This window comes from Acomys minous (assembly GCF_964271855.1).
Source record: "Acomys minous genome assembly, chromosome: 4".
In the NCBI taxonomy this organism is placed as follows: Eukaryota; Metazoa; Chordata; class Mammalia; order Rodentia; family Muridae; genus Acomys; species Acomys minous.
Window position 1 is genome coordinate 95418725 of NC_140486.1, and position 25275 is coordinate 95443999.

General features: G+C 44.2%; 1 protein-coding gene across 1 annotated transcript in view; it reads left to right on the forward strand.

Annotated features, from left to right (window-relative positions):
- The window catches only part of WDFY1 (WD repeat and FYVE domain containing 1), a 49772-nt gene that overhangs the window by 11658 nt on the left and 12839 nt on the right, over positions 1-25275 (forward strand). Inside the window, exons 2-7 of the mRNA XM_084779483.1 lie at positions 7434-7501; positions 13264-13337; positions 18348-18402; positions 20771-20921; positions 22910-23022; positions 24998-25124. Coding sequence (XP_084635609.1) covers positions 7434-7501; positions 13264-13337; positions 18348-18402; positions 20771-20921; positions 22910-23022; positions 24998-25124 — 588 coding nt within the window. The remainder of the gene's footprint in view (positions 1-7433; positions 7502-13263; positions 13338-18347; positions 18403-20770; positions 20922-22909; positions 23023-24997; positions 25125-25275) is intronic.

A 25275-nucleotide genomic window follows, 5' to 3' on the forward strand; every position in this document is an offset into this window, starting at 1 on the left:
CTTGAGGTAGTGAGAGATTTTATTAGCATCCTGTTTATCACAAATGTCAGATTACTTTGAGATTTGGAGTTCAAGTCTAGTTCAACCTAGATTTTTCTGTGCTCTGAATCTCTCTTAAAGGGGGAAAACCTTACTATTTAATGCTTAATATTTTGTCTGCTTGTTTAGGAGTTATTGCTTTAGTGGAAAATATGTGGAAATTTTTGGAAAGGTGCTTTTTTTTTTAAGCCATTCAAAGCTGCTTTTTATTGATTTGTATTTTTGTAACATTTTAAATTGTGAGGGTTTTTTTTTATCACCTTCTTTGAAAAAAACTGGATAAATTTGAACAGGAGAGCTGGATAGTGTCTGGCAGTGTGTTGCAGTGGCCATGTGAGCGTGTGGGGTTTGTTTGTTTAGTTTGTTATTTTTTTTTGTTTGTTTGTTTTTTGTTTTTTGAGACAGGGTTTCTCTGTGTGCTAGACTTTCTTTGTAGACCAGGCTGGCCTCAAACTCACAGAGATCATCTGCCTCCGCCTCCTGAGTGCTGAGATTAAACGCATGTACCACCACGGTGGGTTTTTACTTTGTGTTTTTTTAAAGATGGCTTTCTGACCATTTCTGTCTCCTGAAGCATAAACTGGGGATAAAGATGCTCATCGTTCTCCCTGCAAGGCAGCTCACTCTGCAGATCATGAGCTTCTCAGGAATCACTGTGTGGGTCTAGAATGCAGGAAGTCTGTACATCACAGCTCAGTGCTGTGAACTTATGGGAACTCAGCAGGGGCTCACTGTCTTACATCTGTCACACTAGGGAGCCTGGTACCTTTCCGGAGAATCCTCTCTTTCCCAGCCTTCCTGCATCTGGTTTCTTAGTTTTCCTCCGCAGGCACTGTGCTCTGCGCCTTTGGGAGTGACCCCGTCTGGGTAGTCCATCCAAGAACCTCAATAGCAATGACTTCCGTCCATGTCTCCGGATGGAGGCCAGAGCTCTTTCCCTGCTCTGCAGTGGCCTGCAGGGAAATGTTGTGACCCCTCATAGACTCCCAAGCCTGTCCCAGGCACAAGTTCACATTGATGGCCAGCAGACCACTGGGAGGAGTCCTTGGTGAGGCACAGAGAAGCCTCTAGAATCTGTATAAAGAAGGGAAGGTAGCCATCCTTTAATTGAAGTTGCCTGTGGTTCTTGGGCATGAAGATGCATGGCTGCTCACTCCTTCACTCAGTTTCTGCGCCTCAGCCTTGTTTGCTTTCAGTGGTGATGCTGACAGACACATTCCTAAAGAGCAGAATATTTTTACGTTTCCTATTTTAGATAGTCACACTTGAACACTAGGCAAATCCATCCCTGAGCACCTGGAACTCATTGCAGAGTGTGTACTTGTCGGTGTGCCACAAGGTCCCTATGGGCTCTGTTGTTGTCCTCAGCTGCTAACAAGGAGCTAGAGTCAGTGTTTGCTACACAAGTGTCCCCTCCCCTCACTGTCCACCTGATACCTGCAAAGCCAGAGAGTGTGCTTGTGCAACTTAGTTATGTAACTTTAATTCAACCCCTTTAAGGAAAATGGGGTATTTTTAGCATAAAAGATGGGTCGGTAGGTAAAGGCACTTGGCACCAAGCCTGAGGACACATTTGGTTCCCTAGGACTGACATGGTAGAAGGAGACATCTGACTCCCCTACGCTGTCTTCTGGTTTCCACCTACAAGTGTAAAATATTACACAAGAAAACCACGTTTTATATACATTTTCACTCACCTCCTAGTCTTCATAGTTATTTTTAGTGACTAAGCTATTAAGTATTTCATTATGTAACTTTTTCTCCAAATCTTTGATTCTTACCTTTTACCTTTTACCTTTTAAATGGGAAGTTTGTGTTCTCTCTCTCCCTTCCTCCCTCTTTCCCTCTCTCCCTCCCTCCATCTTTCCATCCCTCTCCTATTCAGTTATTTCTTCAGAATCAGTTCGCAGGCCTGACATCCCCAAATCCCACAGCGTTCGCCATCTTGTAAGAAGGGAACACTCTTACTCATGTGTGCCGCTTGCTTCTCCTCTCCCACTGGGTGAGTTCTGAGCATCACACTCAGGCCATCAGGCTCAGAGGCAGCTCCCTTACCCAGTGCTCCTTATTGTTGGCCCGGCCATTATTTGTCTCACCTTATGACAGGCAGCCAAAGTCTAGCCAAAATGTTCTAATGTAGAATGCTGGCGAAAGCCTGAGAGCCCTGCAGTGGGCATTCACTCCTGTCTGTCTCCTTGCTTATCCTCCACAGCAGTGCAGTACACAGACGCTTGGTGGGGAGGATTTAAAATGCAGCCATGCAGTCTTGTGTGGCAGTGGAAGGGATCCCAGCTGAGTCATGCTGTTCTTTTTCTGTTGGTGGTGGGGCCCTCCGCAGGGTTAGGGCTGTGGGGAAACCTGTAAACTGTTTATGTAGGCTTAGAAAGAAAGGCACTTCCATTCCAAGTATCTTTCGGAAAAACAGACTATTGTTTGAAAACAGACATTGGTGGGGAAACCCTAATGATTCCAAGACATTTTTAAGAACGTTTTCTTTTTAGGCTGATAGAGCCTTGGAGTACCGGAGACAACCCAGCAACCATGGAGAAATGAATAGAAAGGGTGTGGGGGAAAACAGGACCTGACTTTAGGTGTGGGAGTAGAGTTGTCAAGCAGTAAACAAATAGTCCACTGGCTTCGTTCATCTCGGGCGAGGAGCACAGCAGCACTGGTCTGCCAGAAAATATGGGTTTACAGGCAACAAGCCCACCAGGCCTCAGTGCTTCGTGTAGCTGGCCTATTACATAGCTGTAAGGTTTTGAGTAATTAGCATTTAGGAAAACATCACACAGCAGTTAGTGTTGCTTTCTATTTACAGGATAGCAGGCTTTGCTTCTAATTTGCTGAGTAGTCAGTGTTTTCTTAGCCTGGGATCTCTTGAGGTTTTAATAACTAGCCCAATGGAAGCCTATTTTTATAACCCCTTCAAGCCAAGGAGACACACCCTGATCATAAAATGCAACAAAGTCCCACGTAACTTGTAGACATTGGAAAACTGTTTACCATGTAGATCCTTGAGAATCCCAGGGTGTCCGCAGTTAGATTTAATGTTGCTTTGGCTGAACCATAGACACGGAAGATGTTAGCAGCACAGGAAGGGAAAGGGGTGTTTTAAAGAAGAGAACTCTGGGTAAAGGGCCTAAAGCTGAAATCTAGAGCCTGATTCCCAGTGAGGTCGGCCTTCTTTCTCTTTTGTTACGTGATAAGCAGTTTTCAAGGGGAACGCTGTAAAAGTCTCAGTTTCTAGCTTGCTGGTTGGGTCCTAGTCAGGAGCAGATTTGTGCCGACCAAGTTGTGTACTGTTTGTTCGGCAACGAAAAATGATGCAGTGCTCCAGATGCCGGAGTCTAGCACAGTGGGGTCTGAGTTTGGCTGTGGGCCAGGTTAAATACTATTCTGAAGGTGTGTGGGTTCGGTTTTGGGATCCAGCCATGTGTGGAAGAGATGGGCTGTTCAGATGGTTTCCTCAGCACCAGGTTTCCTGACGTCTGAATGTTGCCTCTTCTGATCACAGAGGGAAATGTGTACCCCACTGAATCCATGACCTTCGTGGGGCAGAGTTTTAACAAGTTACCAGTGTTATATTCTTCCTGAGGCTTAAAAATCTTGACAGTGGCTCACACCTTTAGTCCTAGCACTCAGGGAGGCAGAGGCAGGCAGATCACTATGAGTTTGAGGCTATCCTGGTCTCAAAAGTGAGTCCAGGACAGCCAAGACTACACAGAGAAACCCTGTCTCAAATGCCACCACCCCCTAAAATATCTTAGCAGTGGTTAGCTGCCAGATTTAACCCTTTGGTGGCCCTGTTTACTAAAGCCAGTGAGCTTTACAGCAGGGCTGCATGGGACATGAGCTGATCTTCAGGCGTAGCCTTTGTACCTTGGATTAGGACAGGAGGGAGCGTCAGTGAGTGGCTTTGCTCCTCACCTTGGAGTTGGCCTTTTATTTATTACGCAGCTTTGGCTTCGTCTCCTGCCTGAAATGAAGCCGTAGCATTTCTGAGGTAAGCAGCATGGAGTATACCAGCATAGGTAAGGCCCCTTTGTGAGTCTGTTCTAGGGTAACCCTATACTTCCAGTGAGTTTTTAGAGGAGGGAGTTGTGCTAAAATAGTATCCACCCTATCTACACAGAAGGACCCGTCTGTCTAGGAGAGTTCATGGTGCAGTGCTGAGGGAGGAGGGCCTGAGGCACAATCTGAGAGGACCACGTGGCCACTTGGATTATGGCAGCTCGCTGGTTTCCAGGGCCTGAGCTGGGGAGTCACAGGAACTCAGTTTGCCACTTGGACCCTAGGTTTGAGAACAGCACCAGTGGACGTTGAGCACAGGAAGAGTGAGCTAAGTGTGACTCCTTGTGAGGTGTAGTTGGTATTGGGTGCAGAAGATGTGCTGGGCACCAGGAAAGAGAACAGAAGTTACATAGGAGGAGACTAGGGCGTGAGTGGTGAGGCCCTGAACTGTGCTGAGGGCAGCAGAAAAAGGACAACGCGATACTTACGAATTACCTTATGTTTCTTAACGAAACAGCCAGGCATGGTGCACACACCTGCAGTCCCATACTCTGGAAGCTGAGGTAGGAGGAGGTCCTTCCTGAGCCAATCTGGGTAACATGGTAACAAGACCATATCAAACCAAGACACTGACAGCTCCCGAAACAAGCCAAAACCCAAACAATGACAATTACAACTGACACTGTAGTATGTACTTCTAAATCTGTTTTATTGGGTTCCTTATGCCTCTTTCTCCCTTCTCTACTCTAATCTATTCCAACACCCCAACACGTCCTCCCCATGGGAGCTTCCCTTACCTCTCTAATACTCATATCCTTTTTGAGTCCTCTGAATTCCACTAACTGTAGCTGGCAAAGACCACGCCCTTCTCTGCGAGCTGCTGGAAGTCATTATCAGCTATAGAAAACTAAAAGCACCTCCATATCTGACATTTGGGATTAGAAGAAAAACCTATTTACATAACATAACTGAGTTTTTAAAGACACCAAAACTTCCACTACATGTTACACCTAAAGAAAGATATAATAAGTTGGACACAGTGGCACACGCCTGTAATCCCAGCACTCGGGAGGCAGAGGCAGGTGGATCTCTGTGAGTTCGAGGCCAGCCTGGTCTACAAAGTGAGTCCAGGACAGCCAAGGGTACACATAGAAACCCGGTCATGAAAAAAGAAAAAGAGAGAAAGAATCATTTTTAATATCAGCAATTATCTACTGTTGTTCCTATTTCTGATTACTTTATGATTTATTTTGTTATTTTTAAAAATCAGGATTCAAATAAGACTCCCACATTGTATTATTTGATTTGTTTCTTAATCTTGCCATCCATCTTGATTCTTGTCCCTTGAAAATTATTTGTAGAGCGAATTGGGTCTCTTGTGTGTAGACTTTCCTGCAGTCTTGCTCTTGAAGTACCTTTGTTGTTGTGTTTATCAGGCCCCTCTGTCCTTCTGCCCTCCTTATATACTGAAACCAGTAGCTGGGTCTAGCAGCCTCTCAGATCCCATCGCTCTTAAGACAGACAGAAAACACGGTTGTGTGCTCTGTTATCATGTCCTCGACTTTGCAAGTGAAGATCCTTGCTGAAAGGAAGTGAAGTGTCCTTTTCCTCACACACAGTAGTCTGCGCAGACCTTGAGAGTGTAGGACACGCTCTCTTTACTGGTGAAATCCCAGAGCCCCACCATTCCCTTTAATGGAAGCTCCCTCACATCTCCACAGTCTGCCCGCCTCCCCAGAGGCAGCCAGCCATTCTTGAGTTTCCTCTCTATGGAACAGTTTTACTTGCCTTGAACTTCAGAAGGAAGTGACTAGGTAAATAGATGGAAATATATATCAACCTTTAGTTTTTGTATACTTTAGTCTAAAGTTATCAACAGGTGTCAGCTGTTGAGTTGCCATTAGAAATATACTTTTCCTTTTTTCATCTCTGTGTCTATATGTACGTATGTGGCGGGGAGGGGGGCATGCCACAGGGATGCAGACGAGAGGACAGCCCTGGGAAGTCAGTTTTTTTCCTTCTACTATGTTCTAAGGATTGAACTCAGGTCTCATTTTTGGTGGCAACCACCTTTCTCCAGTGAGTCACCTTGCCAGCCCATTATTAGCAACAGAGACATGATTGTCTGAGAGTGACAATGGGTGACGAGAAACTTGTGAGCAAAGTGGACACTACTAGAACACAGTACCCAGAGGAGACCGCGCAAGAAAAGCCCGGTGCAGACAGGAGTGGCCCGCTGGCCCTGTTGCTTTCTCCTTCTGCATTCAACACACACGCTGCCCTTTGCCCTGTTGCTTGTCTGTCACTTTCCTGCACACACACACACAGGATTTCCTCATAGCCCTGTGTGTGTTCTGATGAAAGAGAGGCCAGAGGCACAGCGTGGGACAGTTTCCTCCAGGGCAGGAGGCTGAGAGTTGTGGATAAGGCAAGCCTGTCACTGACTGAGGCCCCCGCCACCGCCACCACCCCACACGCTGTGTTTCCGTAAGCATGGTCCTTCATCTTTTCCTGCTTGTGCTTCTGTGGGATAGGTTTTTGCTGTGTGTCCTAGGCTGGCCTTTAACTCATGAGCATCATTGTCGTGCCCTAGCCTTCCACATGCTGCAGTTGTAGGCGCGTGTCTTTGTGCCCAGCTTTTCTTTCTTGTGTACCTCTGCTTTCCTCAGTGTCTCCAGGTGAGGCAGACATGTGACTATGTTGACACAATGTATTTTACCCAGAAAAGTAGTTGGTACTTCTCAAATTTCTTTGTATGTCATTATACAATGAATATTTCTATGCTACTAAAATTATTTGAAATCTTGACTTCTATGTATTATATAACTTATAGTGGTCATATGTGTGTAATGTATAATACATGTTATATATATAAATATGTGCACCATATGTAATATACTAAATTCAATCTGTATATGTATATATTTCTCTTTGAATAACTTTATAAGATCAGAAGATGTTGAATTTTTAAAATTAAGAACACAATTGTCCTGAAACACAAAAGAAGATAACCTAGCTGCAGGCCAAGGAAGCCACCGAAGGTGACCATTCTCACGACTTGGACATCTTTTATGTGCATTTTGAAGAATAAGCCTTTTAAAAAGCATTGTGACAAGCTTTCTCTGCCAAGGTGGCCTTACTTTTCACTAAATCTGGAGGCAGTTGGATGTTGGGGAGTCAAATGCCACTGATGGAAATGTTTAAAGATGGCCAAGACTACAAGTACACTGCACAGACGTTAGGCTTTGTTCCGTTGTATGTGTTGATTCTACAGTATTAGGGTGATGATCAGTTCTGTCCAGTTCACTATTACCTGCCATTCAGAAGATTTTAAAATAAAGATAAATGACTAAGCACTGTGATGTCTCTCTCTGTCTCCACAGAACCATCCGAGTATGGCTGAAAAGAGACAGCGGCCAGTACTGGCCCAGCATCTACCACACAATGGCCTGTAAGTCATGGATTTTTCCACTTAAGGACCTTGTTTCTGATGCCTTTGATGATTTAAGTTTCAAAAGGCCTGGTGAAAAATTGCCAGTGGATTTCGGAATGGGTTCCTTTGTTGCCTAAGACCTCTGACAGGCTGTAATAAACCACAGGAAAAGTGCTTTACAGAGGCAGTTGGTATACCAGCCTAAATGAAACAGGACCAAAACTGAAAAAGAAAGGATTAAAAACAAAACAAAACAAAAAACCCAAAAAACGAAAAAGGCATTTTCCCTTGTCCAACTTTAACTCAGTAGTGACTTTATGAAATTTATTTCTGCAGTTTCTTAGTGTGTATAAGTGCCCATACCTGGACGGGCATGTAGATGTCAGAGGAAAACTTGAGTTGATTTCTTTCCCTCTACCATGTGGCTATTGTGGACCAAACTCAGGCTTTTCAATATATGCCTTTCAATGTCGAGCCTCCTCAGTGGCCCTCAGCTGTGACTTTTTAATCAATAGTTATTGGCTAATACAGCACTGTAAAAGACCCTCATATTCTATTATACTGTAGTTTGATTTGTGATTATGACCAGCCTTTTGCCTGCTCTTTTCACTGTGCCCAAGTGTTGTACAAAGATATGGACCAAGGAGCAGCACTTTGTAAATGGAGCATCTTCTCAGAAGCCAGGCACGTAGCTCAGTTGGTTGCATGCTTGCTTAGCCTGCTTTGAAGCTTCAAAGTCAAAACCCAGTAAGTACAGCATAAAACTAGGCCCATGGCTACATAGCAAGGTTCAAGGCCAGCTTGGGCTATGTGAGACCCTGTCCTGACATAGAATTACCCATATAGCCTAGTCACCATTACATTGCCATATTTCTGTCCTACTTTTCCTCAGCTTTTCTCAGAGTCAAAGCCCCCAAGAAAATGCCTGGATGCCACCCAGTGCCAAGTGAGAGGTGAATCCCTCTGTCCCAAACAGTCAGGAGACTGTTAACTGGGAAACCTATGTGCCCAGCTTCTGAGGAGATTCTCTATTTAGAAAGGCTCACTTCTTCACGACGCTGGGTGGTCGGGTTGTGGGGGAGAGTAAAAAGAACAGGCAAAGGGCTAGTTGCCCTCACAGGAGTATATGGAGTCCATAGGCCTTTTTGTAATGCGGTCTTAGCTGCTGACTACTGAGTGAAAGGCTACAGCTATGGGCCTCCTTGAGGCTCTGTTCCATAATGAGGGATCTCCTTGAGTTAAGGGCTTCCAGTATCAGATGACCCCACCTCTTCCCCAGGGAAAGAAAAGGATTTATTGTGAGCTTAATGGCGTATTAACTGAGGTCATTGTGAAGTTCCTCCATGAGAGAAAAAGAGCTTATGACAGTTGTCCTGGGTCCTGTTGACACTGGTCACAGCTTTCCTAAGAAGCATTCCAAAACTGCCATATGGATCAGCAGTCACTTGGCACATCACACACAGTGGGAGTCACCCTGGGCCCCTCTCCTCTGTGCCTTTTCTCACTCATTCATTGTGAGTGCATTATTTGGATCCTCTGATAGTTTCTGCCAGAAGTTAGCTGTTTATCAGTATCAGCCCTTCCAAGAAGCTTTGGACAACTATAGACTTTGGAATCCTGCTTAAAGGTCCACGTTAGCAATGGAATACAGAACACATCAGAAGACCCACTGGAAGGCTGCTCGTAGAATGCCAAGTAGCAGAGCCTTCTCATGGCCTCTGTCTGCATGTATTAGGGCTGCATAGCCTTGGTTTCTTGCACCGAATCCTTTCCTTGAAATGTGACGCGACTGGTGTCTTAGTTAAAGTGGCTATGGAGCCTGTTTAAGCAACAGGGCAGCAGAGGTGACATACTCTGGCCTTCATTAGCTACAACAGCCACACAATAGGCTTCTGCTGGGCTGATAACTTCTTACTTCCCAGTGGCCCAGCCACAGATCTGATAGCTGGAAGGGAGCAACAGTCTGGGAACTCAGCCCAGTGCTGGCATCACTTTGTCGTCACGGCGAGACACCTCTTATGTGCCCGCTGGTGCTGTTCTTCCCTCAGTCCTGCCCCCGCTGTCCTCCATACTTGACATTTTGGGCCCTGAGCACTGAGGCTCACACTCCTTAGAGACATAGACTGGGATGCTTATGTCCCGCAGTTGTTACTCTTTAAGTTGTTGTCCCCCAACCGCCGTACCCCCACCCTAACTAGTCCCTTTGTAGTACTGGGGAGCTATGTCTCCAACCCCCCTCCTCCAAATATTTTGGGCAACTTTATTTATTTATTTATTTATTTTACTTTTTTTAATTGAAAAATAAAATCATTCATATTACATCTCATTTGCTATCCCATCCCATGCATCCTCCCATTCCTCCCCCCCCCCCCCCCGCTTTCACCCCATTCTCCTTCCCTATGACTGTGATTGAGGGGACCTCCTCCCCCTGCATATGATGGTAGGGTATCAAGTCTCTTCTCGGTAGTCTGCTATCCTTCCTCTGAGTGCCACCAGGCCTCCCCACCCAGGGGATGTGGTCAAATATGGGGCACCAGAGTTGGTGTGAAAGTCAGTCCCCGCTCTCCACTTAACTGTGGAGAATGTCCTGTTTGGGCAACTTTATAGTGCATTAAAAATAATAAATTACGTTTCCTTATTTTGTGCGGAGGGAGGTAACTGTAAGTGGAGGTCAAAGGATAGCCTGTAGGAATCCTCTCCTTCTACCATGTGGGTCCTAGGGATCAAACTCGGGCCATCAGACTTGACAACAAGTGCCTTTAACCGCTGAGCCCTCTTGCTGGCCCCTGTCGTGACTGAGTTTTTTCCTTAGGGCGCCAAGACCCCAGCGTGGGGCTGTTAGATCATGAGCATATGACCATGCTTCTCTATCCCCGTCCATCCTCTGCTCCGCTTCCCTGGGTTTCCTGGGGTCTTTCCAACTTCCAGAAGGAAGGGCTGGGAAGCGCAGCCCCTGGGCTCTGCCATGGCTGGCTGGCACCTGCATGCTGTTTGTTTCTATGTGTGTTCTCTGTTGTTTCCAGCTGGCTCCTGCATCTTCTTGTTGCTGATACTACGTGTGATAAGGTGTTATTCTGTGGCCTAGGCTGGCCTTGAACTCACTGCAGTCCTTCTCGTCTTCCTCCCAAGTGCCTCACAGTCAGGAGCCTCCGTGTATAGCTCAGACACTGCAATAACACGACAGCGAGAAAACATCGCAAATAAGTTATGAAAAGTAACTATTTTCAAGTGGCATTTCTTGCATAAATAAATCTAAAATACAAGAAATGTCCTTTCTGTAAACCGTCTGCAGATTACTGGATTTGAGATGTTCAGTGGCCATCTACTAATCTCAGCTTTCTGGTGACCAAGGTAACCCTTTACGTATTGCCATCTGTGGCCAGTCTTGCTCTCCCTGCGACCTTACTTCCCTTAGCAAGAGTCACTTTCAGAGTCTGCTGTGGCTGGAGAGAGATGATGACTCAGTTTCTGTGTTACTTTTTGCCCCGTGCCTTTTTTCCATGGAAAATATAATTTGATGATGTCATCACAACAGCCATTTTATGGGTAAGGAAATTGAATCTGAAGAGATTTAAGTTGATTGCCTGTGGCTGTAATTCTAATCCACTCCTGTTTGGGACTGCAGAGCTATAGGGACCAGATGGCAATGCTGAGATTTCATGGGCCAGGCAGTCGATAGCAGCCGCTCAGCTCAGCTTTACCAGTGTAGTCCGAAAGCAGTAGTGAACAGTGAGAGACGGTCTGGCTGGGCTCCAGCGCCGAAGACTAAATAGAACTTGCAAAATTGGACCTGGCATTCTGCTCTGAGTTTTACATATGTCATCTTAGACTTGCCGGTGCCTTTTGTGTACAAATTGCCATTAATTTGAAAGACACTCTGTGCTTTTCCAGTTTGTAAGCTCTGTGAGTGCTCGACCCCTCCACCTTTGCTTTAAACTGTATGTTGCTTACCCTGGTAGAATGCTCTTCTCTAGGGAGGGGTGGGGAAGGCCAGGGTATTACTATATTGAAACCAAACTAGGGAGGCTTTTTAATTCAGAAACTCTGGGTTTGTGAGATGACTTGGTAGATGCCACACAAGCCTGACAACCTGAGTTAGGTCTCTGGAGCCTACAGTGGAAAGAGAAAACTCCTGAAAGTCATCTTCTGATCGCCACACGTTTACTGTGGCATGCGTGTGTCCCCCCAATCACACAACAAGACAACAATAACAAAACTCTAGCGTCATAAAATTACTCAGCACATTGACATTTTTACAGAACTGAGGGATTCTACATATTCATGTGGTTTTATGCTAGTGTCAGGCATCAGAAGAGTTGAAACTTAAAGCCAGCATCAAGATTTATCATCAACTGTCAAGAAAACAAAAATGGTAACAGTGGATCTTTTAAATCATCAAAGCAGTTGATGTTTGTTTTAACTGTAAGATGTGTGTATGTGTGCATGTGTGTGTGTGTGTCTGTGTCTGTGTGTATAACAGTGTATCTTTGTGGTTATGATAATTGTTTAATTCAGACAGCCTTACTTTGTACATGTAGCTGGTGTCAAACTCTGTATGTTGACCAAACTGGCTTCAAACTCACAGAAATTCTCCTACCTCTGCCTGCTGGGTACTGGGATTAAAGTCAAGTGCCTCTATGCCTGGTAGAGACTGTAATTCTTAAACATGATGATAATAATAATAACAATAAAAACTTTGGCAGAGTATGAGCCCAGTGGCTGGGGAGATGGCTCGGCCTGTAAAGTGCTTGCCACACAATGAGGACCTGAGCCCAGAGCCCAGAGCCCACACAAAGGCCAGGCATAATGCTTCTTGGCTCTAGCAGGGCTAGGAAAGGTGGTGCAAACAGGCACGTCCCTCAAGCTCATTGGCTAGCTAGCCTAACTGCATTGGTCAGCTACAGTTCAGTGAAGACACCCTGTCTCAAAACAGAGAGAGAGAGAGAGGTCAAGGAAAGATACCAGATGTCTACCTCAGTTACAAGTGTGCACCACTCAGCCTAAATTCAAAGTCACACACATCTGGCTTGTTCACCCTTGGCATGCATTTCCACGTGTGCTTCTTTCATTTTTAGCTAAAATTACTTATGCTGAGTGAACCCCAACAGTTCTGTCTCCAAATGTTCAGCTTCAGAAATCTCACTCCTTTTGATTTTTAGAAGACAGTAGTTTCTCCTGTTGGAGAAATTTATTCTGTCACCCATGATTCCTGGAAAGGGATGCACGCACACAATGGGTGTGTGGAGTCAAGAGGTCGATGCTACCCCATGCAGTCACAGCTCTGCCTCCTCCAAACTGGGGTGTGTGCTATTGCCAAGGGGAGTGATTTTTTTTTTTTTTTTTTTTTTTTGAAAAAGCAATCCTATGGTGGGTCTCCTAGCTTGGTCTTTTCTGGGGCAGCGTGGCGGGGCAGCGTGAGCCTCTGGATGTCAGAGCATGCCCAGAAGCACTGGTTCCCAGAGTCAACTATGCTATAGTAGGAGTTCCATCTAGATGAGACTTCACACTGGCTCTCGTCACCCAAAGGTCTCAAAGTAACTATTAGAAGACTTACCATGAGCCAATTTTAAACTTAAAAAAAATTTATCTATTTATTATCTAATTTTAAACTTAAATCATGGGGAACTTCAGTTATATTTTTAATGTGCATAATTTTTTATAAAGCATTTATGTCTATTTTTTAACCTAACCCACATAAGGCTTCTTAATAATAATGCTCTTTAACCGGTGGCTTCCAGTGCTTCGCTTTTCTCACGATGTGGTCTTCGTCTTTTTGGCAGCTCCTTGCTCTGCTATGGCTTACCATCACGACAGCAGACGGATATTTGTGGGCCAGGATAACGGGGCTGTAATGGTAAGACGTGTCTGCGTTGTATTCAGAGTGTCCTTTGTAAGACTACCTGGTGTTTCCTTCCATTGAGCAGGATGTTTGTCATGGGACTTGTAAACCTGTTTCCCTGCTTTCGGGGTTAGTGAGTGTCTCAGCCGGCGCTCAGGTCATCCACAAAGCCCACCTCTTTACAGTGGATTGGAGACCTGCAGCTGCTGCTGCTTTTGACACAGTGGTGGGGACCTCTGCATGTGTGTGTGTTCCTCTGTAAGACAGAGCTCACAAGAAGGGACCAGCTACTCATCTTGTGACCCTGTGACCTTGGAAGGAAAGCAGTGCACCTCAAACCCCCTTTGGTGAAGGATAGGCTGTTTAAATTTTCAGTCTGTTATTGACTGGTGTCTTTTTAGTTTGATTGTACATATCTGTTTCCCATGGGTTACATATCTGTAACCCATGTATCATAATGGCCATCATTCTGCATGTACATTTTAGTGGCTTGTGGTGTTGTATATTCATTAGATCATGTCAGCATCACCACTCTAATCACAGAACATTCTCACATCCCCCAAGGAAAGCTTGTGTCCGTTGGCAGTCACTCCCTGGTACACCTCCCAAGAATGGGGAGTTTCTCAGAATGGGGAGTTCTTAATGCTACATGTTCTGTGTGACAGAGTCACACTGTGGTGTGTATCTTGAGGGGTCTTTCCAATTGCAGTTTGGACCAGTTACTTCATCTCTTTTTACTGTGGGCTAGTATTCTCCTAGTAGAGAAATCTCACTTTGGCCATTGGTTGATGAGTTGATTGGCATTGGGATTATATCTGTGTGGGGTTGTTGTGAACACTGTTACTATAGCATTGTGCCTAAGTCTCTATGTAAATCTGCATTTTAAAAATTTGTTAAATATATAGGAATGGGATTTCTGGATCATATGGTGACTATTAACATTTTAGGAAATCCTTTGTCCATTTTTAATGAACCTTTTAATCCTTTGTCCACTTTTTGAGAGAGAGGGAGAGAGGGGGGGGACAGACAGACAGACAGATGGGAGGGAGGGAGGGAGAGAGAGAAAGAGAAACAGAGAGAGAGAGAGAGAGAGAGAGAGAGAGAGAGAGAGAGAACAGAGAGAGAGAGAGAGAGAGAGAGAGAGAGAAACACACACACACACACACAGAGAGAGAGAGAAACAGAGAGAGAGAGAGAGAGAGAGAGAGAGAGAGAGAGAGAAACAGAGGGAGAGAGAGAGAGAGAGAGAGAGAGAGAAACAGAGGGAGAGAGAGAGAGAGAGAGAGAAACAGAGGGAGAGAGAGAGAGAGAGAGAGAGAGAGAGAGAGAGAGAGAGAGCCTTGCTTCATAGCCCAGCTGCCCCCAAAGCTCATCACCTTCATGTCTTTACTTCAAAGTGCTGATCGTAGAAGCCTGTGTCAGCATCCTGTGATGTGGGTTTGGGTTGTAAGTTCTTGCTTAGTGCTAGATACTAGATTCCAATCAGATACACAATTTGCAAAAATCTCTCCTATCCTAATAATTTCTTTTCAATAATTTTTAAGTTTTGTAAAGTCCAATTTATCCCCCCCCCACCCCCTTTCTTGTTGCTTGTACTTTGGCTGCAGTACCTAAGAAGTTATTACTTATCTGGTTCAAGCTCATTTATCCTGCTTTCATAGGAATAAATTAATCTGTGGCCACATCACTCTTGAGTGTGCCTAATCTGTCAAACAGATACTCAATATTCATCTTGCCTTCTAAGAGTTTTACCTTGAGGTACCCCAGGTCTGTGTTGGAGAGCATCTTGGCTGGTGGTCCTGAGTGACAGAGGAAGGACACAGGCATAACTGAAACATGGACGCGGCAAGGTCATGCAGGGCCTGTGGATAAAGTTTTACATTTTATTGTAAATTTACTGAGAAGCTATCAAAAAGTTTTTGACAGGAAATGATAGATGTATTTCACACCCCCTTGTACCTCTTTCAGATAGGATTTTCTACGTTGTTCGTGCTGGCCGTAATCTGTAGCCCCCACTGCCCTCAAACCTGCGATCTGCCACCTCCCCCTTTGAGAGTGGTAGGATTATAAGGTGCGGCCTATGTTCTTGTGCTTGGCTGTACTCTTAAAAGACTAACCTTGTTGTAGAGAATAAAAAGCCTACTAATGTTTACTATTAATAGCCTATTATTATTATGGCAGTTATTGTTAAACTGCTACCATATCAACAAAAGACACAGACACATGATAGAACTTTAGTAAGCCTTATTTCACCCGGGGCTGGGCAGATATTAACCCCTAAACTACCTTGTTATCTCCCAGTTCCACAGCCCACGCCGTTTGCTCTACTCATTCCTATCTGGGCTACTTCTCATCCAAAATAACACAAACACTTGCACGTGCTTCCCATCCGGGCCGCTCCCCTCCAGCCATGCTGATCTTGCAGAGTAAAGTCTTCCCAGCCACATGCTTCTTCTTTATGCAAATTCACAGTGGTCTCCTCCTCTCATACCTGTCTCTCCCCTTCCCATGATCCTTCTCTCCTCCAAGCCCACAAACCTTGGCCATGCCTAGCCTCTGCCCTGCCATGGTGTAGGCCTGTTATTGGTTAAACAGGGATTATTTGGAGGCGAGGTTATACAGCACCATTTGGGATACGTGACAGTCTGCTTGTAAAAGACAGCAAGCCGACCTCGGGGAGCAAAGCAATTACCAGTCAAATACAAAGCACCAGACTATGTTGTTACAATTCCTCTTTTTTGACTAATTAAAAAGGCTATTTAAAAAACTATGTACAGTAAGGACAATTATAAAACAATCATAAAAACTATTATGTAAGATTAAAATCATAATGTCTGGTTTATATCTATTCGGCAACCTTGAGGAAAATACCATCCATTCTATCTGGGTGAGTCTAAAGTTTTGTACCTAAGTCATTCTCTATCATACCTTACATCAATCAACCCAAAAACATCTATCTAGACCTTAAAAGCATCTTAATTCTTAAGCAACTTAATTGTAAAACTATGATTATCTGGTCTTCAACCCTATCAGAGACTTAAGAAGGAATAAAATTATACCTAAGTAAGCAGGAACTGCAAGCAACCAGCTTCTGAAATAAAATAAAGATGGATGAGGCAGTTGGCTACCCAGTCACTCAGAATTTCTCTGTAGCGTTACAGCATCATCTTCAGCCTCTGGCTCAGTGTGTCTGACAGACATACGTGTGAAGGAGGAACTAGGAAGGACTTGCTTGCCTTGTCTTGGCAGAGCTAAGAAATCGGCTTGGCCTGCATCCAAGCTTGCCCATTTTAGGCAGAGTTTGTCTGCAGTAGAATGGAAGCCTTCCCCCCGCCACCATCCAGTGGCCAGCTTGCCATATTTGAAGCATCTCCTTAGAGAGGTTGCCTGACGCTCATGTCTTCTTTGAGGTAGGCTGTGAGTGCTTCCAGAGGTTGATTTGTCTATTCAAAAACACCTTAAATTAATAAAAACATCTTCAAGTGCCATATTCTGTAGGTCTTTGAGGTTTTGAAGCCATCTATCTATCTATCTATCTATCTATCTATCTATCTATCTATCTATCTATAGCATCATATCTATCTGTCTGTCTTTCTACAGTAAATCTAAACAGGCAAACATTGCTTGTTTCTAGTTATCTATTATCTATTTAACTTAGGAAATAGTTTTGTTTTAAATAAGCTAAACTAGTATTTAACATGACCATTAGTCTAATTGACTAACCATTAATTTGTATTAGTTAACTATCCTAAACAGTCTTTAGGTGGTTTTTATTGTTGTTTTATTCTGTTTCATTTTGTTTGTTTGTTTATTTGTTTGTTTTTGAGACAGGGTTTCTCTGTGTAGCCTTGACTGTCCTGGACTCAGTTTGTACACTAGGCTGGCCTTGAACTCATAGAGATCCTCTTGCCTCTGCTTCCTGAGTGCTGGGCTTAAAGGCATGTGCCACCACACCTGGCCCTACACAGTTTATAATCGCAGCTTTATAAGGCCTGGAAGTAATACCTCATACCAGAGGGAAAGGAATGGCAAAGCTCCGCCCCTCTCCTTCTGAAGACTTCCTAGGGATATCATGGTGGTGCGCATGCTCATGTGAGATAAGAAACCCTCAAGTGTCAGCTGCAAGCATCTTCTCTGGGTGGCAGTGTGTGCATCTCCTGGGGAGTTCTTTTCCTCTGCATTTTGGTTGAAGAACAGCTGCAGTTACAGCAGGGTGAAAGCTGTGGCTCCACCAGAAAGGGGCAGTGCCATTCTAATTCAGCAGTAGTCAGCAGTTGATCTCGGAGCTGGCCGGCCACCTTGCCTAGATTCTCATGTACAGTGACGATGAACTTTGATACCCAGCAAAGCCATCCGGAGGACAGGGAGTCTGTATTTGCTTCTGTGTTTTTCTCACTCTCAGCCTGCGTTGCATAGACACTTAGCAATGTAACGTTGATCAGTAGATTCTTTCTTAGAGCGTATCCTTTTGGGTTTCATTTATTCTTTTCATTACAAAAGTGTGTGCTTTTTCTCTGGAAAATATAGTACTATCAAAGACCCTCCACAACCTCTAAAATGAGTGTTTTAGAGGGTATGCTTTTGTACACAGCATGCATATTTTCCTCATTAAGTTGCTGAGCCATCCCCACATCTTTTTTGTAAGTCGTTAATTCTGTTGATAATAGGTCTTCAATGTTTTGCTTCTTGTGCATTGTCTTGAGGGTTTATTTATTGATTTTTGCATAGCCAAACGAGCAAGATTAACAAACTTCTGCAGTGAGAGCGAGGCTGGCTTGTAGAGGAAGCACCCACCGGGCTCAGGCTCTGTGCTGGCCAGCAGCAGCCTCTTTGTAGGATTCCAGCTGCTCGGGTCCTCCTTAAAGGAAAGGTGGCCCTAGGACAGGCTTGCTGGGAGGAACAGGTCACATCCCCTCTGCAGCAAGTGAGCGCTGTGCCTCTCTGGACTTTGCTTCGTTCTTCAAATTGAGCTCCTGTCATTTTAAGAACTGTAATTGTCTTTTTATTGCATATGCTTGCTTTTAGGAGTTTCACGTTTCTGAAGATTTTAATAAAATGAATTTTGTCAAGACCTATCCAGGTAATGACACACACTCTTGCACGTGTGCACATTTAGACACACACACACACACACACACAAAGCTAGAATGGCCTGTGCTGTGATTGAAGGTAGGTTTCCATGGTAACATTTCCATTTATTACACCAGTTGTATGAGAGAATATTGCTATTTACCACCCTTGCCTGCTGCCTGCCATTAAAATTTTCTATTTTACATAAGTGTATTGGAAGAAGATGTGGATTGCTTCCAGTTCTTGGTTAACAGGCAGTACAATGTAGATGTGTGTGTTTGTGTGTACATGCATGTGTCTGTGCGTGTAATTAATAGTTACGTGTATAAATGTATATGTTCTTGACTGTGACACTGCCTCTAGATGTTAAATTTTGATGACTCCTACTTAAGACAAACTCCTACAAGTGGACTAGCCAACTTACACACTACAAAGTTATTTTAATGTTTCAGGTCTATTTTTGCAAATTGCTTCCCTAGCAAAAGTGCAGCTCCTTGCAGTTCCGTGGCTTGCAAGTAGGCGAGACGCCCCCCTGCTGGGTCCTCCTCACCTTGTTGCCTTAGTATTTGGTACCAGATTGATAGAAAAGTTCACAGTTTTAAAAATGGCTTCAGCTTTATTTAGTGCTGGTCATTTGTCTTCCGTGGATGTCCGTTCATGGACTGCACCCCTATTCCCAAGGAGTTGCAGTGTGTTGTAACATCTGTGATTATCAAAACACATTTCATAAAGTCTGTATTTCAGTTGTCAGAGTTCTCCATGAGCTGGAAGAAGCATAGTTTTGTAGTGGCTTCTAGATTTCATTGGTGACTTACAACATCTTAAAAGCCATGTGGAAGACTGAATAGAGTTTGCCACATTTTTCATTTTATCCCAGAGGAGAATTTAGAAACAGTGGGGGAAGCAGGATAAGCGCTAACAGGCTTTACCTTCTTTTCCTGAAAGAAACATTGAAAAACTACAACAACGAAAAGGATCTAATCCCACAAACAAGACAGCTCTTACTGAGAAAAGTAATTGACTGTCATTGTGAAGTCTTTACCGTGAGCTTTATCTCAGTCTGGCAGCCACGGATTTAGTGGGCAAAATGTTCGGGATCAGACAGATCAAATTCATCTTTTACTTGTAAAATACAGTCTATAATTAAAAGCCGTATCCCTCAGTTTTTGTATCTGAAATTATTATGCACTCTATGTTTGTGGAAATTAAAAATAGCATTAAATCAGAAAAAGTAAAGCGACAGGCGCACGTAGCCCGACAGCACAGCAGTCACTCAGTCTCTCAGTCACCATCCGGGGTTTGGTTTGCTTAGACCTGTAGCTGAGAGCCGTTGAGCACCCTTGAAGTTTTGGGGTTTTCAGGAGCATGTGGGGTTTTAGCATAGCATCTTCATAGCGTGTGTGCATGACAGTTACCCTGACTCTGAGTCTCCCAGTTCTTCTGGAGCAGCTCACACAGCTGAGAGCAAAGGCAGCCTTTTCTCTGCACCAGCCATGTTCAGGGTCTTGTGCCAGATGAAGCACAGTCATGCCACTACCTTGGTGTGCCCGGAATCAACCAGAAAGATTTCAGAGCTTAAGTATAGGAAAACTTCCTCCTTTCTCTGCTACTATTTCAGAGAGCTTTACAGATCCTCTGTCTTTATAAATAATAATAAAAAGTTATACACAAAAGCTATTCCATAAGGGCTTCTTTTTAAATTTCACAAGATTGTATTTGCTCTTATATACAATGCCAATATTTTTTTTAAATCTTATTGATAATAATTTGTTCTAAAATGGGCATATTTTCTATTAAATAAAGATATTAGCCATGTATATTAGTTACTTTTCTGGTTGCACTGACTAAAGACCTAACAAAAAGCAAATTAAGAGAAGAGAGGGTTTTGTTTTATCTTTATAGTGTGACGGTATATCCATCCATGTTGGCAGGAAAGGCATGACCAATGATGACATCCGAGGAAAGGTCAAAACATTGCAGTGACCAGCAAAAACACACCTTTGCTCTGTTGAGAAAAAGCTGCCACCATACATACAGACTGCATATTAAGGTCTTCAGAGCAAAAAAATGGTCCTTTGAACATAGGCAGACAGATGATCTTTTTTTTAAAGTCTGTTTTCCATTATCAGAATCCTTCTTGAGCATGGATGGCTCTTCAGTGGCACCTGCCTTCTGACAGTCTTCCGTGGGGTGGCCCAGGGCTGTGGAGAGAGCCTGGGCCAGTGCACGGGGGACGGAGGGAAGCAGACTATTTGGGATCCACCGGGATCATGCCTTACACACTCGCATTCATGCTGTGGAAGTTGAGCCTCGGCTCTCTCAGCTGGGGAGGTGTTTCTGTCCTGAAGGGCACTGACCCTCCCTTTGTCTCCCTGCAGCCCATCAGAACAGAGTGTCGGCTATCATCTTCAGCTTGGCCGCCGAGTGGGTGATCAGCACTGGCCACGACAAGTCTGTGAGCTGGATGTGCACACGCAGTGGGAACATGCTTGGCCGTCACTTCTTCTCATCCTGGGCCTCCTGCTTGCAGTATCCTTCTGCGTGCCCGGCTCCCCTCCCCGCCCCCTCTCACCTCACTGCTTCACTGGGAGTTGAATTATTAGTTGTTCTCAAGACAGAATGACTCCTGGGCATTCAACCTAAAATCCGAGAACTGTCTTCGTCGGCTTTTCTTTGGTATAGAGCATGTCTGTGAAAAAATAATTACATAAACATGTTCTGTGTGGCTGGTATTAATTCTTTTTATACGAAGTTGTAAAGCCCAATCAATGCAAGCCCCGCCCTTCATTTCTTTCATTACAAAATGAAAGACTTTGCTTTGCCCTGGGCTTTACAGGTGGGCTGTCAGGAGCAGCATACAAACCTTCGCTTCATGCTTTTTATTTTATTTTATTTTTCCTTAATGGATGTGAAATGGCCCTTTAATTCTTAGAGTACTCTCACAGGTGCCTCAGGTGCCCCAGATGATAACAGTCCGAGCTTTAGCTCCCCATCTTTACACACAGCTCACCTCTGCTCCAGGGGACCTCTGGCTGCTGGGCACACCAGTGATGACATGACAAACATCATAAACACCTAGGATAGTTCTCTCTTACAGTTGAGTCATACAGCGAAATCACACACACACACACACACACACACACACACACACACACACACACACATATACACACATACACACACACACATACACACATACACACACATACACACACATATACACACACACCACACACACCACACACACACACACACACATACACACATACATACACATACACACACACATATACACACACACCACACACACCACACACACACACACACACACACATACACATACACACACACATACACACACACACATACACACACACACACACACACACATACACACACACACACATACACAACAAAAGCTTTCATTAAAAATATTTGTTAGGCGCCATCAAGATGGCTCAGCTCCCAAGTTTGACTCTTGGGGCCAACATGGTAGGAGAAGAGAACCAGCTTCGGAACGTAGTTCTTTTTTCCTTTGCATGCGTGTTATGGATGGTACCATGATACGCCTCTCCCACAAACACATGGAAAACTATTTTCTTAATTTTTGTTATAAGCGAATCTATAACATGAGATATTTAAAATAAACTACTACAATAATACCATAGAATTTAGCCTCAAACAAGGGAGAAATGCTGACATATTGTAAGTGAGCTTTTGGTCACATGTAACACCTCTCATAATGGCTTTGCAGAACACACACAGTCACAGCTGTGGCCCGGCTTGTAGTGCTGCTGACCTGTGGTCTAGAGTCCTCGCAGTCAGCCTGTTGTTTTGTATACAGTGCTGGTTTTCTACAGATGCTTGTGGTTGCAGAGTGAGAGACGAATGGATGGCTACTGGTAGTTAATTCGCTTTAAGCTGGCTACCACCACAGATAGCTAATGTCTAGATTATGGAACTACGCACTGTAAAGTAAAGTAAGCCACTGTCTTCATTTAAAGTTAGATTATGTAGCCCAGAAGGAATATGAGTTTATGTCCTGTACTTGTTGTCAGTGTGACATTTTATAGATATTTCATAAAACAACATCCTGATCCATTGTGTGTGTGTGTGTGTGTGTGTGTGTGTGTGTGTGTGTATGTGTGTGTGTACGTGTTTGCTGTTTTCACTGTTTAGCTAATTTATTCTTTAGTGTTTGCTTTCAGTGTGACTATAATGGCCTGTCTGTTGTCTCTATCAGCTCTCATGCCTTTTCTTTTTGCTGGTCTCTGTAATAACTTTGGATGGATACTAGCTTTCCTTATGAATCTAGCTACTTTAATTTTTCTTTCAGTGTACACCTATCACCTGATTGCTATTTGCTCATTGCCTTTCACATCATGATTTCAGGTTTGTGGTCACTGTTGTAGACTATCAGAGTTCCGCATTAAGCTTTGACTATAGCTGCCATTGCCTACTCTGTAGGACTGTGTTGAGATGAATCTCGTTACCTGGCCTTGACCACTTCTCCCCAGGTATGACCTGGACACTCAACACGCCTTTGTTGGTGATTACTCAGGACAGATCACCCTGCTGAAACTGGAGCAGAACACCTGTTCAGTTATCACAACCCTCAAGGGACATGAAGGTAGGCTCCGGTCACAAGTTTTCACCTAGGTCAGGCAGCCAAATTCCATCCTTAGCTCGGTGGTTTGGGGAGTGGTCCCTCCTTGTGATCTGCCAGATTTCAGTTTGATGGGATTGAAGAGAAAACCAAGTGACCGTTGGGCATCAGATGGGTATGATGCTGAGCCAGGCTTACTGTGCAGCTCAGGCTGGTCTCGGCTCACAATAATCCAGCTGTGTAAGCCTCCTAGGTGCTGGGAGGATACTGGCCAGCCACTGTGCCCAACAGCCTTTGAAAATTATTGTTTCTATAAGAGTGTTCAAGGGGTGGGGAATTGAACTGGTTTTAAACCCAGGGCCTGGTGCCTGCCATGTGAGAACTCTACCCCTACCCTACACCTCCATTCCCAGACCATTCCTCTTAAGCAGACCTTTCTCATTACCATTGTCCTTAGTTTCTAGGGTGGTGCCCTTAGTGAAACTCCATGGACTGGTCATCCTTACACTCGGCCCTCATACTCTGGGTCATGACTCAGGAGTGAACCACTAGATAAAATTCCCCTGCTTCTGTAGTGTATGTAGTATGGCAGCCGGGCTCTGTGGAGGAATGTAAGATTCCATTGGCTGAGTTGCGTAAACTTTTTATGTTCATGTGGGCAATACTTTGATTTCATTGACCACTGAGCTGAAGTGCGATGTGGTCTTTATACCAACTATTGGATTCCATTTCTGTGTGAGTCACAGATAGGAACTTTGAGGTCCTCTAGTTGAGACTAAAGAACTGAAAGTTTGTTGAGAAGATTGAGGTATATCTAGTTAGGTTTTCAGTGACAACAAGTTAGATGCATCATACACTTTCTAGCTAAGTTGCTGAGATGAAGTAGACTATCCAAGATCAGGGCCTCTGGGGGAAGGTGAAAAGGAGAATGAATGGGGCTTTAGAAATCGGTTGCAGAAAAGCAAGGCTCCCCATGCAGCCGCATCCCGAGGACCGGATATTCTCTCATGACCCCTCGACCTTTTAGGGTTCTCTGGGCTTTTGAGGGCAGAATGGGTCCTGAGACTACCTAGTGATTTTTGATGTCAGACTGTGTTTATCTGTGGTTTAGGCCAATAACTGACACATGAGGGGCATAGGAGTCAATAAAATTGGGGGGTGGGGGTGGGAGGGGGTGAAAGGGGTTGGTGGCTAAGCTTGTTTTGCCAAGTACTTTTTTGTTTTATGTTTCACTTTTACTTTGATTTGGGAAAGTTTATGTGAGAAGCCGACTTTTCTTGCTTCTGCCGGTGACCTCATTAGTTTCTATATACCCCCAGGGGAATTATCAGTGCGTCACTGGCTCAATATAACTGTTTGTTTCCTAGACCCGTAGTAACAACCAAAGCCACTCCCGGAAGAGAAATCTCTAGAAACATGTTTTCCCCAAGGGCATCCAATTTGATAAGCTAGCAGAGTGTGAAGTGTAAGGGCTGGACTTTTTTTCTTTTCTTTTCTTTTAAGCAAAACCTCTTTGGAATATTTCATAGACTTGATCCATTTTTTTTTTCTTGAGGCATTATTTCTGTCAGATAAGAATCTTGAGGTAAATGTCTGTAGAATCTCAGAGGTTTGGACCAACCTAGATTTGTATCTTGTATAAAATATCCACAATAATCTGTACGCATTTATTTTATTACATTGGTGGGATTTCTTTTTCTCCGGAAGTTTTCTGAACTGATATTTTATATCTAGCTGCTTTATAAATTATTGGTAGAGAACAAGGAAAAACTTACAAAGCCTTCTTATTCAGAGCTGTGTGGTTCACAGTCAGAAATCCTCATCTTTCAAGTTTGGATAATGGATTTCCAGTGTTTTCTCCATGAGTCATGAGAACATGGTTGAATGACCCTTTGTCTGACAAAAATCCTCAGAGGCTCAGCCAGTGGTTGGGTTTTCCACAGTTGCACATGTGGGTCCTGACACGGAGTTCTGTTTGACCCCTCTCTCACCTCCCTAGGTAGTGTCGCCTGCCTTTGGTGGGACCCTATCCAACGGTTACTCTTCTCGGGAGCATCCGACAACAGCATCATCATGTGGGACATCGGGGGAAGGAAAGGCCGGACCCTCCTCCTTCAGGGCCACCAGTATGTGACCATTTGGGGTGAAGGTTGGAGGCAGGAGGGGAGGGCACTGATACTCTGTCCTGTCTTGTGATCGGGCCGAGTTCACTTTAACTGCTTCTGTCAATTTTGAGTAAAAAAAGAAAATGGAGTCTAAGGTGTTCTTTCTTGTTAG